This window comes from Festucalex cinctus, chromosome 14 (assembly GCF_051991245.1).
Source record: "Festucalex cinctus isolate MCC-2025b chromosome 14, RoL_Fcin_1.0, whole genome shotgun sequence".
NCBI lineage: Eukaryota > Metazoa > Chordata > Actinopteri > Syngnathiformes > Syngnathidae > Festucalex > Festucalex cinctus.
In genome coordinates, this window is record NC_135424.1 from 2,060,377 (window position 1) to 2,075,000 (window position 14,624).

Below are 14,624 nucleotides of genomic sequence, written 5' to 3' on the forward strand. Positions count from 1 at the left end.
AGTTTTAAACTTGAACAAAATGTCCTTAACCTGAAAATGACTCGATTTTTGTGTCAAACTCAACTTTCATTTTAACATACCGCAAAAATCTATTTGATTTTTTTAATGTTCCAAAGAAGCCTTTGAAGAAATCCGGTCTTCTGGCGAACGTCCTCTAACAAGCACATGAAGACGATGAGGAGGACAAGAGGCGCAGATGAGAAGACGTCTAATCGACATTTTGGTCCAGCTGGGCGTGTGAAGACGGTTTACGGTTCGCCACGCGGCCTCTCCGGGGTGCGTTTGTTTTGCTCACCGTTTGATTCGGAGGCTCCGGCGGGAGTGCCTCAACCTCCTTTGTCAGCTTTTATTGCAAGGAAATCCATTTGCATTCGGTCCCCCCGAAAAACGAGCGAGACGTGCGCCGAGTGGAGAGTTGGTGAGTGTTTCTCAAACTCGTCGTGACTGTCGTACCAAAAGGTGAACTGCAGCCGTCGCTTATCGAGGTTCACCGATTTGGAGAATGAGGCGAGTCGTCACGTTTACTTCGTTGCTACGCCGAAAAAGTTTGTGGCTTCATCTGACCTGCTGCATGTTTAATATAAGCAGGGGTGCAATGATTCATCGACAACTAATTGATTGTTCATCGACAATTATTTTTGATAACCATTTAATCGTTTAGATGCCTTTCATTTCATTTCTGCACTGCCATTTTGAAATAATGTCTTGTTTTTTTCTTTTTTTCTTTTTAAATAAAGGGGCAGAAATAAAGATTTTTTTATCAACATTTTTGTCCATTTTCAGACATTTTATCAATGAGTAAGTAGTATAAGGAATCGGAAAGTACCCAATGAGGAAACACCAAATAAGGATGTAAAAAGCAGCCAATCAGGGAGTAAAGTAATAAATCAGGACGTTGAGTAACCAATCAGGAACTAGCAACTCAAGTAAGGTTCAGTTCTGGATGAAGTAACTAATCAAGAAGAGGAAAGTGAAGTAACAAAGCAGGAAGTAAATTTACACATAAGGAAGCCAAGTAACCAATAACCACCCAGGATGTCACGTAAGCAACCAATCAGAAAAGGAGGTGAGGAAGTGAAGCAAGCGACTGACTTTGTTTGAAGCCGAGGAAGGGGATCCTCTCGATGGGCGTGTCCCTCTTCTTCATGTACTTGTAGAGCTCGACCAGGAAGGCCTGCTCGTCCTCGCGACTGTCCTCGCACGAGGACGCCGCCGATGACGCCGCCTCGGCCGACGCCGCCTCCTCCTCCGAGGACGACCAATCTCTCGCGTCCTCCTTCTCGCTCCTCTCCTCCAACATCTCCTTCACTCGCTCCTTCTCCTCGGACGCCGCCGCCTTCCTGCCCAGGCCGCCGCCGGCCCTGTGTTTGGGGGCGGAGCTGAGCTTGCCGGCGCTAAGCTTGCCATTGGCTAGCGCTCGACAGTTGGCTTTGACCTGTGAGGATGAGAAGGAGAGCGGCGTCAAGCGGGTTTTTTTTTTTTTTTAATTGAGTTATTGTATAAAATAAAATGGAAAATTAGTACATACAACCAAATATCTGGTCAATTGATTTATTGCAAATAATACAATAAGACATATTGGTAATAAATCAATTTACATGTATATATAACATTTGTTGCATTCATTTTTTTTTTAATAATTGGTCAATTAATGTTATTAATTTAGGATAATAAAATAAAAATATTTGTAAAATAACCAATTTGACATATTTTATACATTTAATATAGTTTGAATTCATTTTATATATTTATTTAAATATTTGGTTAATATTTTGGAAATTTACGTTATTAAATCATTTGTAATATAATAAAATGTAACATGAATTATTGCCATATTAAAACAAAATATTATTAATGTCTTATTTTACATGCACAATTTAACATTTTTTAAAAAAATATTTTTTTGTTTTTTTAAATCTCATATTAATGAAAAAGAAAATCCGGCAATAATATTACCAACTTCAACACAAGTAATATCGGTGATCATATCGATAATGTGGAAATCATGTTGGGCCCGTTTCATCTTTCGATGAGTCGTTTTTATTTCTCGTTTCAATTTCCATGCAAACGGTCGCTCGCATTGATTGTTGTGCATCGTAGATGAAGTGCCGATTAGCCGGAGAGACGCGATTGCTGCTATCGATTTAGTTGTCCAAGGTCGTCGGCGTAACGGCGGAGGGGAGGAGAAACATCTTTTTCTCCTCATTCCGTCCCGCGTGGAATGTTTACAAGCGCACTACCAATAAAAGGTGGTTTTGAATGAGTTGAAAAACCCCCAAAAACAAAACAAGGATTTGTTCCTACCTTGTGACTTTTGGTGTCGGGGCTGTTGTGGTCCTGCGGCGTGAGCGGCGTGCAGCCTGTGGACTCTCTCCTGTGCGAGATGGACAACTTCTTCTTGCGCGGACGCCCCTTCAAGTTGGGAGCTGAGGACATCGACCGGAAGGAAGGACGTGAACACTTCAACCAATCCAAAAAGTCAAATTAGCAGTACGCGACGTTTACATTCACTTGATGTTAAGGCACATTGTGTTTTTTTGTTTGTTTTTTTTGTCACTGTTTGACATGAAGTCAGACAAAACTTGTGTTCTATGCAAGGTTATTTTAGTCAACTGTAACTTAATAAAAAACTAAAACTAAAATTCAAAAAGCAATTTCGTTAATGAAATAAAATAACGTTTTAGGTGAATTAATGAGCATACATTTGCATGTATTTACACGCACGCACGCACACATACACACAAAAAAAAAAAAAAGAGAGAGAGCAATGATGATAAGATGTTGAATCGGTAAGACTATCGAATGAACAATTCTGAGCTCCGTATTAAAAAAATAAATAAAATAAAAACCTAATTACAACTACTTAAATTTAAAAAACAAAACTCAATTACGGCAATCAACTTTTTTTTTTTTATTTCTATAATAATGAGGGACGATTTTTTATTTTTTTTTTAAAGAATTTTTTTCATGACTTTCTTCATGACTTTCTGGCGATGATTGGTACGTATTGAAACAATTTTGGGGAAAACCCGGAAGATGTCATTTCTTCTTGACCACATTTGCAACAAATCAGAGACGCACCTGAGCACGTATTTTGAAGGCACACCTGAAACCTGCAGCATCTTTTTGCGTAACATGACGAGAAAGTCCAAAGAAATGAGCAGGACGAACGCAAGAAGAATGAAACATCAGGATTGGTCGCTTTGTGCTTTCCTCTCTCGTGATGGCAAACATGGCTCAGTTTGCTGACCAAAACCCGAAAACCGAGAACTATGATTGGTTGTTACCTACTTCCTCCGCACAGGTGATGTCATCATCAGTCGACAGCAAGTAGAAAAATTACTTTTTAAAGGTATTAATTGTACATGAAAAATAATGAAGTTATCAAATTTATTCTGGACAAAATATTCACATTTCACTGCTGAAAAAAAATTGTTGAATGAGTCAAGTATCCCTTGAAGGGAAGACAGAGAAGAACTTCCACGCGGCACCGGAAAATTATGATCCAAAGTTTCTGTCTAGACCCGGCGTCTATTAATTTTCACGGGAAAACAGTTTTAGCATACTAAGAAATTGGCAATAAAAACCTAACGCCTTGGGGGAGGTAATAAAATGTCAATGTTGTGAGGAAAAAAAAAAAAAAAAAAAAAAGTCTGGATCTGATCATTTATCCAGATTATGGTAAAATCAAACAGCTTCTTTCTGTTACTAACCTGACAAAAATATTTTTGCAGCATTTCTCCAAAAGATCTGCTATTAAAAATATGTATCATGTAACAATATGTGCGTGCGTGCGTCACAGATCTATACTTATTAGGGATTATGAACCAAATTAAAAATATTTGACAATACAGTATCACTCAGGAAAACAACAAAAACATTAGCCTCATTGAGAATGGTAATAATAATAATAATAATAATAATAATAATAAATTAGGTCGGGAATGGCAGACCTCCAATGCCAAAAATAAAAAATAAAAAAAATCCTGAGGGAGTGGGAACCATTTGGTGATCGAACCCCCCCAAATCCAACCCTTTAAAGCTGAGTTTCAAGCAGGGAGGCAAATGGGTCCCATTTTTTTTTAAGTCTTGACGCGGCCAGGGATTGAACCCACAACCTCCCAGTCTCAGGGCAGACACTGAGCTGCCAACTATATTACTAAAACTAGCTAACTAAATTATCTCACTAGCCAAGAAACCAAAAATGACAAAGAACCCAACTAACTAGCTAACTAACAAAAACTGTCATGACTGGGTCATGCCAGGCTTATGTTTGGGTCATGCAAGGGCATGACAGGGTTATGTTTGGGTCATGTAAGGGTTATGTTTACTGTCATGCAAGGGTTATGTTTGGGTCATGACCGCGAGATCAAGTGTCTGTTTTGAACTGATGTAATCGGCATCTAGTTTCAACTGGTAATACCCTATGTGATGTCAGAAGCTGTGTGATGTCAGGAATCTTTAATCTTTTATCTAGTCTCCACCCAATCAGATAATTCCATGTCAGTCCTCTTATGCACATGTCTAGCCACAACCAATCATATCGATTTACTGCTTACATAAGCTGCCTGAGGAGGAGGTGTGTTTTTGTCGGATTATTACCGCTGTCCAGCTGGCCACCTGGCTCCTAAAACAGCCAGCTAACTGGGCATCTAACGACCTAACTAGCCAACTGACTAGTAAGCTCGCCTAATAACACCTCCTCTCGATGCCTCCACACACGGAGAATAAATCCCATTTCTAGACGTCCGCCGCCAATATATCAAAATGTCTTGCAAACGTGAGCATTATGCACTCAAACGTCGCATCATAAAAACGCCTTCTCGCCTTGTCGGCCATTATGCTGCTCACGTGCTCGCATAGCATCAGATAGGGGAAAAACGGCGCGTCTGCTTCTTTTGTCCTCACTGCGACCATTCCTCACATTTTCACGCGTCGGCGCAGACATCAATTCCAAATGCATTTTGCACATCGATTTGTCTTTTGTGTACAGACTTGCCCGAGTGGCAGCAAATGCGATTCGGAAAGGGCGGGGCCCGCCGTCTCCAGTAGCTAGCTCGTTACTATGCAGGCTCGCATTAAAAAGCTATTATCGCAAACAGTCTGCCATTCAGCTGACAATTATCAATCATCGTCAGAAGGCGACCGTTGCCATGGCGACGGCACCACATCCCAGCGACACTTATTCAGCCCCCTTCCCCGCAATATTTGATGCGCATGTAGGCTCACCGGCCACAATTTTACCAGAAAAATCTAATCAAGAGCTAAAAAAAATAAATAAATCAAAAATACAAAAATAATAATAAATGGAATTTAATAGCATAATTATAGTAACATGATCACTGGGGCACATTATTAGACACACTTGTACAAACAAATGAGAGCCGAACAAGAGCTGTAGATTAAACTGATGAAACTAAAAGTATTTCTCAAAACTGATAAAACATTTAAAATACTGTGGAAAAAAAAAAAACAGTCCAACAAACAATCATAAAAGTCAATAAAATATTGATCATTATCAATTACATTTGCACAAGCTAATAATGCCCCAACAATGTATGAAAAACAAATAATTCAGAAATGTAGTCATAATAATAAAAATGTTTAAAACATAAAAATTACTATTAATTTAATAATTATCCATTAATGCATTAAAATACAATTAAATAATTAAAAGTAAGAACACTATATTAATATATTTCTAGTATTGGGAATATTAATAATGTATATTATTAATACTGATGTCAACAATTATGTACCATTGCTGCCAATAACGTATCAAAATGAAATCAGAAATAATAATTGTAGTTCCAGTATATTACATTATTTCATAATAACGACTTTAGTCATTTCCTATCACAATTATTCACATTGTTATTTTTATAATAACAATGTGCAAAATGATTCCATGCTGGTGGGTGGTAACGAGCTTGCGGCCGCACGGCTGACCGTGTCGGCGTAAATAATCATGGGACTTTTTCTCGATCTCCCACACTTGTTGTGACTCAGTGGTCTTCCCACTCGCGCGCTGCTCTGCATTGACCGCTCGTACAAACGCACCAGACGCTGTTTGCATCCAAATTCGCCCTCGCCGCACATGCCGTGCAAATTGCCGGCGCTTCCGCAGCCAACTCGAGCGATTTGAGCTGAAAATAACCGCTTCCACTTCATGTTGATGATACGCCGCCGCGTAATAAGAAGAAGAGCGTCGCTGCAGTTGCTGTGGCGGCCCCAGGATCAACCATAACAACAAAGCGGGCTTTCTCTCTAAATCATCCCAACATATTCCAAAACTCAACATTAGGTCATGCTCTAAGTCCATATATTTAAGTTACTCGTACAGTTTATTGTTTTCACAGCTTGACTAATATGCAAACAAAACACTGTATGTACCCAAAACATACCTTGCATGCCAAAAAAACAAGGTTGGAGGTGCTCTGTCCAGTCAAATCAAAATGATTCACCTAAAAAAATTTACCCAAAACAGTTACCTAACCAGCCAACTAACAAGACAGTTAGTTAGTCAACTAACTAACTAACTAATTAGCCAGATCAGTATGCAAGTGAGTATCAACTTAGCCTAACCTAACCTATATTATATTATACTCTAACTAACTAACTAACTAACTAGTTAGCCAGGTAACTGCAATTGTGTAGCAACCTAGCTATATATTACACTCAAATTAACTAGAAAACACACAAACTAACTCACTAACCAACAAAATAACTCACTACCCAACAAACTAGCACACTAACTAACTAACTAGCATACCAACCAACCAACTTATTAACTAACTCACATACTAACTAACTAACTAACTAGCATACTAACCAACCAACCAACCAACCAACCAGTTAGCCAGATGACTATACAATTGTGTAGAAACGTAGCTAATTAGCCAGCTAACTATGCATCTCAATAGAAGTCTAACAATCTAAAAATAACTAACTAACTAACAGCCTTAACTGTCAATATGATATTAAAAGTCAAAGTTTAACGTGAGAAGCAAGCCACGCTTTTACCGTGAATTGAAAAACGTTTATCTCGTTTAATACCTTTATTCTCTAAAAAAAGAAAAAGAAAATATGTGCTTTTTTTTCTTGAATAAAGAATGTAATCATGCAGCGATGCCTGATTTATGTGATGATACAATTCTATCAGGAGAGTTTAATTTTCCAAAAGCTTCGCTAGGAAGGAGTTTTTGCTTTATTGCAGGTGCGCCAGTCCCCACGTAGCCCCGGCACATTTTAACATGAAACCACAAAATAATTTATTGCTGATTATTTTTGCAGATGCCCGAGCTTCGGATGGCCGACCTCCTGGGGGGGGGGGGGGGGTCACCGGCCCTCAGTTTGAGAACCACCATCTTAGCACGTTGGTTGACCTTCCCTTCATGAGGAATGTTTCTTGGAAAGCCAACTCTCTCTCCCTGGCGCCCGCCCATTCCATTTTCCACGCGACCTTGCTCGGCGCCACCTTCCCACAAATCCCAATTTTCATTCAACAATCTTCTTCAATCTAAACACAGCCAGCAGTTCAAACGAAAGCAATTTAGCGGACGGCGCTTCAGTGTGAATTTCTCTGCCTTATTATGAAAGTCATTTGGGAGGGCGAGCCAGGGAAAATAATAATAATAATACCATGAAAAAACAAAAAAAAAAAAAAAACGGACTTGTGTGTTCTTAATTCATTAGTTGTGCGCTGTTGTGCGTGCTCCCCCCGGGCGGGGGGGGAAGCGGGAGAGAAGCAACATTACGCTTTCATCAGATCAAATGAAGCAAAACTCTGCTGTTCCAGGAAGAGCCAATTAAGGCCTTCAAAGAAGTTTATTATTGCCACGGATTAAAAAATCATTCTCATCTGATTCATTGGCGCTTGGTGTCTGTGTATGTGTGTGAGGGGGTAGATGCGGGGTAGACGAGGGGGGGATGGACCTGTGAAGGCTGAAGCTTTCCCTTTGCAAGCAAAAGCTTATTTACAGTGGAATCGGACAGCTCGAAAAATGCTACAATATGACGTTCAACCCACATGTCCTGGAAAACAAAAAAAAAAAAAAAAAAACGTCTCATACGTCAACAAAACTTCCATCAACACTTTTGTGATGAGAGCAGAGAGCAAGATGCCAGCAAAAAAATAAAAAATAAACGATGCCTAATTGGAGTCTATATTAATGTTAACATACAGTGCTTAATTTGATTGTTAACCTATCAAACTAGTCAACTAGCTTAAGTTTACATTCGACTTAAAGGGAGACTTGAGTCAGCGAGCCATTTTCAGCAGTAAAAAGTTAATATTTTGTCTATTAAGGTTGCATTCGAGGACGGTCGGAAGTCGCACTTTTACGAGTTCAAACCAGGAAGTGCGTACGGGAACGCCCCCTTGAACTCGGAAACACAATTTAATTGAATGGTAAAACTCAATTTACTCAAGTATAAAAACTAGATCGATTTCTTCAGTCATAAATATTCGACATAACGTCACGTAACGCAACGTACGTGACGGTATGCTGCCATCTCCCCCGGCATGAAATTATTCGGTGAACCACTGAACTGTATGGAATGCTTATGAAAACAATAAATGGAGCAAAATTACGAGAAGGTAAGTGTGCTGGAGGTCAAAAATGAGTTTTAAGAACCAAAATAAAAAAACAATTTACCACTATCCGCCATTTTGGTTGTTACGTTCGTTTTGGGACAAACCAACTCGGCTATATCCGACGTCCGACCATCCTCGAATGCAGCATTAATCTGGACACTTCCTTATAACATGGCCGTTACAGTATGTGACAAACTCTCCCTCCGCTGCTCAACAACAGTTCAGTAAGTATGTGAAGGTGTCACCCAAGGAGCTCCTGAGCAAAATAAACAAAGTGCGACAGCAGTCAAAACGTTACGTAACGCGCCAGCGTTTGCTAAAACGGGATCACCTTCAAAAGCGCTCGCGCATCATTGATGCCGACAGACTGCGGCGAGCACTCGGTAGGACTGCGGGGCTTGAAAGAAAGATTTCAATTTGGCTTTCCGAGAGGGAGGGCAGGGGAGGGAGTGGGGGGGGGGGGGGGGGGGGGGGGGATCGGAGAGGGAAGGGTGGGCTATGAAAGGGAGCGGTGGATAAGCTTCAAGGCTTATCCTATTCATTACTGGCGGAGAAAGAGAGGGAGAGAGAGAAAAATTCGCAGAATCGACCTATAAATAAATGAATGGTGGGATAAACACATCAATAAAACATATGTATTCTAATAGATCACGCTCCAGTTACACTTGATGGGATCGGGGGCGACCCAATGAGCCCAATCACGGGGACGCGATCATTGCGGGAAAAGCCGCACAACGGCGGCTATAAATAACAATCGCTGCCGCCATAAAAATAGGCCACAGCATCTCCCGTCTTCATGTTTGCCTCTTTTACACGCCGATTTATTGTACTCGGTAGGGGAGGTTATTTATAATTCATTATAAAAGACTGCTTTTTTTTTACGGCAAAACAAGCTTCCTCCGGCTCGTTCTGTAATCACTGGCGTGTTCGCCGGCGGTTCTTAAAAAGCTGTAAAACACCCGGCTCCATTTTCTGCTGTCATGTAAACACGTCGGACGACGGCGAAAAGCGGGAAGAGCCCCCGAGCGAGCAAGCAAGCCTGCACCTGCACACCGCCTGCTTGACGAGCGCGCCGATCGTCTTTTAGTGAGTCAGTCACTTCAGGCCGCGACAGGCTTGTCTGGTATTTATCTTCCGGAGGGGGGAATTTGGGGATTGCATCACCATGACTTTCGCAAAACGATGACTCGCCCCGTTTTGCAATTACAGGAACTGGTAAAGGCCGTTGCCATTTCAACGGAATTGTGCTAATGCGAACGCGCACCAATTTTTGATTGACAGATTTTTATGCTAGACAAAAACAAAAATATGATTTGACCAGTTGAACGTAAAACTATTTTGGGGAATGAGCCGCCAGCATAGCAACAATAAAACAAAATCAAATGTGCACTTGAAGTAAAATAAGAAAAAATAATAATTATAATCATAATTAATTTATGTTTTATTTATGAATATTTGGCACTGTTGAATTGAAAATAATGTCCTGTTTGTGAATAAAGGGATGGAAATTAAAACATGATTTTTATAAAATTCAGTATTTAATAGAAACACAATAATGGTATAATAAATAAATAAATAAATAAATAAATAAATAAATAAATAAATAAATAAATAAGATAACGTTTGCCGCCAATTTCAGTGCTGCAATATTCATCAGAATGTTGCCCTGTGAAAACTCTGGATTCCGGAGTATCTGTGAACGCACCGCAGGGGAAGATTCCTGGCTTTCAAGTGCCACAGCTGCAACAACACGCGACACGTTGATGACGCCGGGACTTGGTGTCAATCATTACAAATGGCACCGGACATGTGTTTATGTCAGCCCAAGCTGTAAATGGTATTGATATATATCATTTTTGGATGGTAAAATGTTGAAGAAAATTGAACTCAATGTATCATATTTGATACATACAAATACTGTACTCATTGAAAAAGCATAGCATTTGTAATTTATTTTATTTTATTTTCTATTATAGTCTTTACGATAAAAAAAAAAAAAAAAAAAAAAAAAAAAAAGACTTACTGGAACTCAAAACAATATTTTTACAACGCTGCCCCAAATCACTCAGACAGAAATGAATGAACAATATAGCCTCATTTCAATATCTCTTTCCATTTCTATAAGACAATATCAATCTCAAACATGAAAAGCGAAGCAGTAAAGCCAGAAAAAAAAAAAAAAAAAAAAAAACTAAATGTGAGTCACTAGTGCCAAAGAATTTTGGCCACAAGTGCCCTCGTAATTGTTTGATGAAGAGGAAACACAATGTCACATTTGTTGTTGTTTTGCCATTTGGCGTGTCGTTCCAAGGCAAACTGAAATCTTAGAACGCCATTACAAGCGTGCATATTTCATTTCACCTAATGTGATTTCATGTTTCAAAGGGCGAGACAGCCAGCGGCTCAAGTTGTGGAAAGAGTGACATCATAACTTGGAAGTTCATGTTGAGCAGAGTCAATGTTTTATTTTTTATTTTTTTTTTTTGAGAGGATGTGATCTCACAGACTGAAACATGGCCCATTTTCTGTGTGTTTTTATTCCCCCCCCCCCTCTCCTCCTTCTGCCACATTCTAGTGCAGGAAGATTTATAAAGCCAAAGCGTCCACAGGTTGTTTTTCATCCGCCGAATGGCGACAATATTAATCTTTAAAGCAATAAAAGGCCTTTACTCTCGCTCCCCTCTGTGCAAAGATTCGACTGGAGATCCCTGCTTCATAATAAAAGCCAAGCAGCAATGAGTGAGAGTTTTCCAACAAACAAACAAACACGTTGCTGTTTGAAATATGGACTTCCATTGCGGCGGACGAGGACGATATTAGACTTGACGTACGACGACAAGTAGAGATTGCGATTTCCTCCTTTTGCATGTGTTGACTTAAGCCCGCCCGCATGAGCGTTGGGTTTCTGACACAAGAGGGGGAAGGAAGGGTCAGCACAACTCCAGGAACTGAAGGAGGTGGGAGAATGGGGGGGGGGGGAAGTGTAGCTCGTAATATTTCCCTTGAGAGTCGCCGACAAGCAAAAAAAAAAATCCACGCGGCATCTGCTGCTCGCGTGCTTCAAATGCTTTCGATTTGCGCACACTGACCGCAGAGTCTCTTGGCAAATACTTGCAACAAATACTTTGAGTACGGTTATTTGCTTTACGGGATATTTCAGGCATTGACTATTCATTTTTTTCTGACAACTTCATTTTGTTGTATGTACAATCCTACATTTGGAAACTAATATGTGTACTTGCTACACTGTTAAAACATGTTCATTACTTTTTTTCAACCCTCCCGGATGATGACACGATGTCAAAAAGATGTAAACATAAGGAAGGTAACGTCAACAATTGGAGAGCTCTTGAAGGATTTGAGATCTCCATCCACAACGATGACATTTTTACAATATATCGTGCAGCCCTACAAGGCAACAGTATCAACAAACATTGTTTACACTTTTTTTGCGACAGCGTGCCGCGACGTTTTTCCTCATGTAAAAATATGAGCCTCGGCTTAAAGGTCGGAGAAGACGAGAACGTGAAAAATGTAAACTCTCGAACAACAATCTCCACTTGCCGTGGCTCTCAGGACTCCGCCGAGTGCCGAGAAGAGCGTTCCTGTTCCCGCTCAGAGTGCTTTAAAAGCTTCCAACAACCGATGGCGACAGATAAAAAGCCTGACGAGTGTCTCGTGCCCCAGAGCAGGCCTTACTCTTACATCGGCCACTCCAGCGCAATACAGTAGCGTTACAATACGGTACAGTGGCGAGCGTTTAACGCCGGAATCGCGCTGGCATGATCACCCCCAAATTCCCCTTGACAAATGGGAATATATCAAGAGTGAGCCGCCGCCGCTTATATAATCAATGCGCCTGCCTGTACACCTACTGCGCCCGCTGTGATGAATCCATAAGCAGGCCCGCCAGGAATAGACTCAATCACACCATTTTTCCTCTTTCTTCTCTTCACTGTATTTCACGCTGCGCTTTTTTTCCCCCCCCCCCTCTCATCTGGCTGACCAGCTGACGCGCACAAGCCTCGTTCCATCGCCTCGCTACAGAAAAGAGGAAAGTTGATTATGTCACAGCTGGACGCCATTACGCCGGCGCTGGTATTTATCCGAATAAAAGTGGATACGGAGCCAGGAAATGGCGGGCTGCGTATGCGCAAAAGCTCACAAATGTGCTTATAATAAGAAGCCAGATGCCCTCGGGGCCGTTGGCAGCGTGATGGAAATTGTGTTGCTTGTGAAGCACAAACAAGTGAATAGAGAAAATATATATTAATATATTAGGAGGGGCAAAAAAAAAAAAAAAAAAAAAGTGCTTGTAAACTTCCAAAAGTAGAAAAAGTGGCGCTCCCCGCGGCTGCTGAAAATAAAACGTTTGCCTTAAATGTGGCGGGCTTTAAAAAAAAAAAAAAAAAAAAAAAAAATGTGGCGGGCGTTGAGAGAAACGGCGGCCACAGGATGTTGGCGTCACCGTCGCAAACTTATTTCCAAAAGCCCGCAAAGTGACTTTCCCTTCGCGTTTGCGCCTTCACCTCTACAAGGCAATTACGCAGCAGTTACTTCACCTCCCGGATATGCTGCAAGTCAAAATCACACTTTTTCCCTGCAGAAAAATCCAATCCCATGAAGACAGAAATCAAATAAGTCAAAGATTTTCCAGTCTATTCAAACTATTCAACATCAATATGTGCAGCAATCTTGTCTTCAAAAAAAAAAAAAAAAGACTTTTTGGGGGAAATTGCGCATTTTTTTTTAAATGAAAATGCCAAACATAATTGAGAATTTTGTCCATGAGTTTATACTCTCCCATAATTCAGCTTTATTCCTCACGTGTTCCATCATTTTAATTCAAATTATTCCCTCTTCAAAATGTTCATCCTTCCAAAAATTCCGACTTTGTGAAGCCCACATTTTCCTTGAGAAAATTCCCAAATAGAAAAATGCAACAAATTCACAATTTTTCCCCACTAATTCAAATCATTCCAATTTCAAAATGTTCAACAGTTCACAAATCCCTACTTTCTGAGTAGCTCCATATTTTCCTTGGGAAAATTCCCCAAATGATGAACAACTCAAATGCCACATTCTTCAGTGATTCAAAATTATTCCGACTTCAAAATGTTCAACATTCCAAAGAGTCCTACTTTAAGAACACTCCTAAAATAATTCCTAAATAGAGAAAGGTAACAAAATTTCACAATCCCCTAAATGAATGCAGTCATTCCAACTTCAAAATGTTCACATAATAAACATTCCTACTTTTTGAAATATTTTATATTTCCTTGAGAAACTTCCCAAATGAATGGTAATACATAACAAATTTCCAATTTCCTTATTCTATTGTCTAAATGTTCAACATTAAAAAAAAAAAAAAAAGCTTTTTTTTTTTTTTTTTTTTTAAGTCCACATTCACCTTAAATTTCACTTACTGTATGTCTCCATTGATCCAAATCATTCCAACTTAAAAATATTCAACATATCAAAAATTCTGACTTTTTTTGAACAACTATACATTCTCAATGTTGAACTTTCCAAGTCAATAGAGAAATTCAACTTTTTTTTTCTGTCTCAAGTTCCACATTTCCTCCATTTCCAATTCATTCCACAGCATTTCATTTCCGAGTCACCAGCAATTTCTCCAGAAATTGCACTTCCTGGTTTCCATTTATTTGGAATGGGTTCAACTGCATGTACCGCAGGGTGAACAAACCGCCACGACTTGCCGAGCGATTGTGAAAGTGTCCCTCGTACCGAGATGAATCAGAACGATGAAAAAATTTGTTTTCCTGTGCGCATTCAGAAGTGTCGACATGTTCCGGCACTACAAGAAATTCCAGAGCAGAACGCTTTAGGATAGGTGAGGCTCGAGCGACCCCCATCTCGGTTAAAACCGCTTGGACGGAAAACACATTGGCAGCGACACAACTTCAGGCCTTATTGATGCCACGAAAACATCATCCAAGTTATATCGTTTTAAAAATAAAACAATTATGATTTCAATTAAAATGTCAATAGAATTGCATAAATAAGA

At 40.0% G+C, this 14,624-nt stretch overlaps 1 protein-coding gene across 2 annotated transcripts in view; it reads right to left on the bottom strand.

Moving 5' to 3' along the window:
* Positions 1–14,624, bottom strand: part of arid5b (AT-rich interaction domain 5B) — an 88,310-nt gene that overhangs the window by 23,075 nt on the left and 50,611 nt on the right. For both annotated transcript variants that reach the window (XM_077494524.1, XM_077494523.1), the window contains exons 6-7: positions 2,305–2,426; positions 1,093–1,435 (exon numbers count right to left, since the gene is read on the bottom strand). In XM_077494524.1, the coding sequence (XP_077350650.1) occupies positions 1,093–1,435; positions 2,305–2,426 (465 nt within the window). The remainder of the gene's footprint in view (positions 1–1,092; positions 1,436–2,304; positions 2,427–14,624) is intronic.